At 49.7% G+C, this 6,137-nt stretch overlaps 1 protein-coding gene across 1 annotated transcript in view; it reads right to left on the reverse strand.

Moving 5' to 3' along the window:
- The window catches only part of AXIN2 (axin 2), a 24,434-nt gene that overhangs the window by 12,860 nt on the left and 5,437 nt on the right, over positions 1–6,137 (reverse strand). Inside the window, exon 2 of the mRNA XM_009323770.1 lies at positions 4,640–4,780. Coding sequence (XP_009322045.1) covers positions 4,640–4,780 — 141 coding nt within the window. The remainder of the gene's footprint in view (positions 1–4,639; positions 4,781–6,137) is intronic.

Below are 6,137 nucleotides of genomic sequence, written 5' to 3' on the forward strand. Positions count from 1 at the left end.
CAGGCAGCAGCGGCCCCGCACTGCTGCCACAGGAGCCGACATGGCATGGCGTCCCTGCGTGCCACCTCCCGCGGCCACGGCAGTGGTGGGCACACACCGACATGTTTTGGACACGCAGCCAGAGACAAGGCGCAAGGGAATGTCCTCCTGGAGACACCAGGTCTCTTCTCTTGAGGAGCATTATTAGATGCCATCACTCCACGCTCAAGGTTTGAAGCACGCTATCGCAGGCCTTTGTGAAGATCTTGGCCAAAGCATTCACTTGCCGTTAAATTGTTTTAATGAGCAAGATTAAGCTGCAAAGCCTGGAGTGAGAGATCGGAACAATTTCACCTTAATAAACTTGGAAAAATCTTTATAATAGAGAGCACGCTGGGACCACAGAGAAAGTCATTGATGCCACAAGATGAACATCAGCCTCCTCTAGACACGGTCCATGAATGCACGTTACATTACAAGTGAAAGCAGCTAATTGTCCTAATGTCCCCATTGCACAACACGGGGCTCTGGAGCGCTTTCTGGGGAAGCAGCTCAGCACACACCAGCCATCACAGACGGTCATGGCCACCGACCGCAGCCACCAAGCGTTTCTGCTCCACGAACCCATGGGGCAACAGGGCTTGAGGCACATGACACGCCTTAGCTTTGGGGGAGGATGGGAGAAAAGCAAACCTAAGGTGAAAACCAAATCACCTGTACCTTCAGAGAAGCATTTGCTAACTGAGGCTTACTGACATAAGGGTCTCTTAGGGAGACCTTCAATACAGGGAATAACCAGTAAAATAGGCATTTTAAAGGTAAGTAAAAATGCCAGCATGAGCATGTTACATGCATACATACATATGGGACTAATGCCATCAAGATACTCAATGAAAGAGGAGGTGTCCTCTATAAATGGCAGTCCAAGAGGCCAGATGGGGAAGAGCAGGGAAGCAGCTGAAGGTCTGTGCATTCAACACGAGGCACCCGAGGACAGGACCAAGGGACAACGGTGAGCCCTGCAGCCCTCCTGCACTCCCCACCTCCCTCCAGGTCCGCAAGCACGAGATGCCATCCCCAACCCCTCTGCTGCGGCCGCCGAGTTGGGAGTACATCTCCTTGTGGGGTGTCCCCATACTCCCAGCTCCGCTGGACTGTCCTCTGCCCAAAGGGACAGTCCTGGGACAGGCTGTGGAGCAGGAGCGGGGATTCACACCGTTCCCAGGCAGGGTGGCTCCAAAAGGAGGAGGAAAAGCAACGCTGACCCAACAGCATGGCTCCTCACTTTATTTAAGATGTGCCCTCATTCAGGTCAGTACAAAGGCTGCTCCTTCCCCCTAAAACTCCTCCGGTTGCACCAGAGAGCCCCACAGCAAATCTCCTGCTCCCTGCTTCTACAGCCCTGCCTTGTCAGAAGAGCTTTACAACTCGTAACAACATGCAGAATTAAAAGAAGATTTAAAAAAAAAAAAAAAGAGAAAAAAAAAGAGGTATTTCACTGGGATGGGAAGGCTGCGGAGCAGCCCGGGAAAGTCAGCCTGGGGAATGGGGAGGGACTTTTACAGCCACTTCGATGAGTGCTGTCTAAACCTAGGCCTTCCCTATAAAACAGGGGGAAAACGGACAACGCCAGGGTTGAAGGGGTGACCAATGGGTGATCCCCGACTGCAGGAGGGACAGACGGATGGAGCTGGAGCCAGGCTCAGTACAGCAAGAGATATGGGGGGCAGGGGGAACCCTGATGCTGAAGCAGACCCCCCAGACCAGGAGAAAGTGCCTTTGAAATGAAAAGGCTGAGCTTGGCCAGAGGTTTCGGGGCAGGACAAGGGTTACCCCCAGCTCTCCAGGTGCCACCTCTCCCCCTCCTCCAGCAGCAAACATTTATTTGCACTCACTTTCTTGGCTACTAAAAGCTGCGGGCTGAAGAGCTACAGAGTTTAGGCACTAAACAGTAGAGTTTAATTATAAACATTTCAGCTAACCAGGCTGGGGCTAAGCCAATCTGTTTCTGGGGGAAACACTAGTTTGAAGTCTTCTACCCAGTCAGCTGCCATTTAAGCTGAGCCAATTATCTTAGCCTTTTGACTCAGATGTGCCTGACCTAACCTGAATGTAGTTTTACTGCTGCTTTGAAATATCAGACTCATGCGCATATGCATTCACTCCCATCTTCATTTGGCAACGGCTCTGAAACAAGCCTCTGATCTTGCCAACATCAAAAGCCTGGTTTGTAAGATAAGGTAATATTTGAAGTTTGCTCAGCAGCATTCCCCTGTGTCCAAAGTAAATCCATAAATAAGATATAAGCAAATAAAAAAAAAAAAATCCCCTTTCCTCTCCCCCCCAATCAAGAAATGGAAATATAAATTTGCATGATGCTTTGTGGCTATTACAAAATACATAGGGACAGACTGATCCCTGCCATCTATAATAAAAAAAAAAAAAGGCAGATTGTTCATTATTTGGAGACTTCTCCTAATTCCAGTACAGTTCAGATTCAGATTTATTAAAAAAAAAAACCACCTCACTTTACTGCTATGTCTGACAGACTTTTCCAGAACAAGTTTTTCCTCTTCAGTTGATACCAATATAAGCCAAAAGAACTAATTTGCATTCGCACTGACGAAACAGAATAAACCCAGGTCCTCTGTTAAAGGGGGGTAAAACCTCGCAGGCAGAAGAGCACCTGGGCTCAGCCTGTGAAAGCACGGCGGGTGTGTGTCCCAAACACCCTTACAGCATCTTCAGCAACCAGCAGAGCCAGGTGCCAGGAGAGGCTGCGAATCCCACATGTTTTACTGCAATCTTGGCAGCAGCCCGTCGCCTCTGCGAAGGAAGTTTTACATCCGCCTTAACTTTAAGCCCAGCCTCCAAAACTGCCAATTTACCTCTCCTGCTTCCAAAAACACCCAACATCCCGGCGTGCCTGCCTGCTCCCGGCCCGGCGGACGGAGCGCGGCTCCGGGGATGCCCGGGGGACCGGTTCTGCAGCAGGAAATATTCCTCCAACCTCCGCCGTCCCACTCTCCCCCCAGCCCTCCCCACCGCCCCCCAACCTGGAGCTGCGGGCAGTTTAATCAGCCAAGCTTCCCCAAACTCTCACAGCCTGCGCGGGCTATTGTTACGGCAGGAAAAAACAGGCAGGCTCCTTTCACGCACTGCTTTATGGGGAGCTCCTATTCACTTGTTCAAGCAAATTTCAAAGCGGGCTGCTGCCCTCTCATCCCCGCTAAGCTCCCCTGGACTAACAATGGGCTGAAAGCGATTCAGTTAAGCCTTTCATCCACCATGCACTTTATTTCTCACTCAGTGCTCTCATCTGTATAAGGCCTACAATTGGCATTGCTGTGAAGAGAGGGTATAATCCTAGCCCTGTGAATCCCAAGTGACCCTACACTGGTCCAGAAATGACTAACCCAATGAATGCTCTGTTGACACATGATCACATACAACCAGAGCCAGTAAGAAGAAATAAAGAAGTCACCCTATGATTCAGCTCTTTTATTTAATGCCAATATTGTTCAATAAGGGAATCTGGTGGGACAACAAACTATTTTTTTCCATAATATCAGTTCAAAATACACATGTGCATTAAAAAAAAAAAAAGCTTTTGTTTACGCATCAAGGATTTTTGGTAAATCCTGTTTTCTGTTTTGCATCATCACACAGCACTGTTGACTTTAAAAACCCAGCATGCAAACCTCTCCAAGGAGTACACAGTAATCACTGGGCACGTCTGACAGAGACACTGGACAAGTTTCACCTAGGAGATGAAGACCAAGAATGCAGCACTCTGTTTACAGGTGGGCTTTTCTAGAGCACTGGTACTTAAGTGAAGATCATGAAACACAAACGGCAAGATCTGCCTTCTGCCCAGTTGAAGAAAATGGTCCCGCGGAGCACTAAGTGAGTCTAACTGCCTCCTCTACCCCCAGACACAAAAGCACCATTCCTCTCCCGCTGGGGAAAGCAAACTGAGGAAGAACGGTCAAACGACTTGCTCCTCGTTGCACACTTCTCAGCAGAGTCAGGAGGAAAAGACAGAACCTGCAATTCCTGGGCTCAGCCACAGCATCATCTCTCATCCCTACACTCTTGAAACACCCACACCTGATCCATGCAGTTCCATTCAAATGGCTCTTTGAAGACTGCCCCAGCCACACTAGCTGAGCAGCTATTTGCCCCTTCAGGTCACTGGCCCTATTAATGTACCTTCTGACATTAATGACAAACCTTAATTACAGAAAGTACTTCCTACAGGAAGTAATCTCCTCCTCTTTGATGACTGATAACTAGTTAAGGAAGCCTGGCCTTAAGACAAAGGCTCAGGGAGATACACTCCTTGGGTTAGTCAGGCAGCACCATTAGCATAGGGGAAAACATGTTTGCTCAGCTGCAGCTGCAAAATGGCAATAGAGGGATTCATTATTTTACTCCATCCGATACCTCCGGCGACTGCCCGAAGAATGAGGCTACCATGCTCTGCTACACCTCTCGGTTTGGGCGCACACCTCAGTTTCGGCAGCCCCTAGTCAATGGCTAGCAGAAGCAGGGTGGTGACCCTGGACCCATCACTCCCATAAGCCCCCATGGTGCATCGGTGCAGCTGATTCACAGATGACGCATCCCAAAAAGGACCCGGCCAACACAAGATACTTACACGCTGCTGTCCGTCATTGACATGGAGTCATCTGTCAGGGCATCACTAGATATTTCGCTATCATTCGCGCTGGTTGCTGGGGCAAAAACATAGCCAGAATTCACATGGTATGGGTTAACGGGATCGTTCCTCTTGAAGGACCTGGGGACAAGCAAAACAGGAATCCAGTTACCAGCCAGTCTTGGGCTAGAGAAAAACATACAAGTTTCATGGTAGCACTCTCCTTATGGGAACCACGCACACTGGCTGCTCAACCTCTTTAGAAGCACCTAACTGTCCATTGCTCAGACCAGCAGCAACCAGGACACACTGTCTAAACACACCCAAAGTCTGACTTTAAAGATCTTGCTTTTAGCATTGGAAATGTGCTTTAGAAAATCCCAGGAAGCACCTCTGCATACTTTGATACCTTCAAAAACTCGGTCCTTAAAGCTTGATGCCGCACTCTGAGGTCAGCAGGACTTTTGCTGTTGGCATCAGCAGGCAAAAGATCAAGAAGTTCACAGCTCAAGTCCCACTGAAAGCCACTGAGGCATCAGCTAATAAATGCTTAAGTCTACTCTGAAGACAGGAGTTAGGGCCCCTTTGGGAATACAAGTTACGGTATCTGTGTTGCCTGAAACAAGAGAACTGCCTGAACTACTGGAGCAGGACCACCATGCGTCAGAGGAGACATGGACGGGGCTGAAATCTGCTGTCTCAGGCTTGGCCTCACAAAGATCTTCCTGCCATTATAAAAAGGCACAATAAAAAGGCTCAGTTTTTAGGAGAACCTACTACTGGTTCAACTTGTGGTTTTGTGCGTAGAGTTGGGTGGGGAAGAGGAGGATGCGGGATGCGAGGACAGGAGCAGCAGGGTGTATTAAAGGGCGTGCGGGTTAGCCATACCAACACCTTTGGCTTCACTTGGAGAAGCAAACCCAAAGCCCAGCCTGGATGTTCGAGCTGAGTACCCAAGAGCGGTCGTGTGAAAAATTCACGGGCAGTGACATGGGCTGTGACTGAGCGTGGCGGGGTCACCATGGCAGGGTCACCACATGGGGGGGCAGGGACAGGACCCGGGGGTCCCCCTGCCCGCTGCCTCTCATTACTCCAACTTCCCAGCCGGGATCAATATACATATCTTCGGCAGGCGATAAGGGGATTATGCAAGGAGGTTTGAAAGCTGCATGTTAAGGTGCACATTTTGTTCCTCTTCCAAGGAAAGATGGGGTTGTTAAGCTTCTGCCTTTGTATATCAAAGCAAAAGGCCTTGTCATCTGATAAGGACTGCTGATTTTAATAATTAGGGCCACTTACCCAGGACTTGGGGGCCTAAGGAATGTGCCAGCAGGCTCGGCAGGTTTTTTTTTAATGGGCTTTCCACCTCCCTGCCCCCACCGGGGTTGGAGGGGACCAGCTGGGTTTAAGTGAGCAGCAATGTCCTCCCACCCCCCCGCTCTCCATCCCTCACAAACAACCAGGCACCCCACGTGCACCCCCCCGCCACCGCATTCCT

This window comes from Pygoscelis adeliae, unplaced genomic scaffold (genome assembly GCF_000699105.1).
Source record: "Pygoscelis adeliae isolate BGI_AS28 unplaced genomic scaffold, ASM69910v1 Scaffold75, whole genome shotgun sequence".
NCBI classification, from domain to species: Eukaryota; Metazoa; Chordata; class Aves; order Sphenisciformes; family Spheniscidae; genus Pygoscelis; species Pygoscelis adeliae.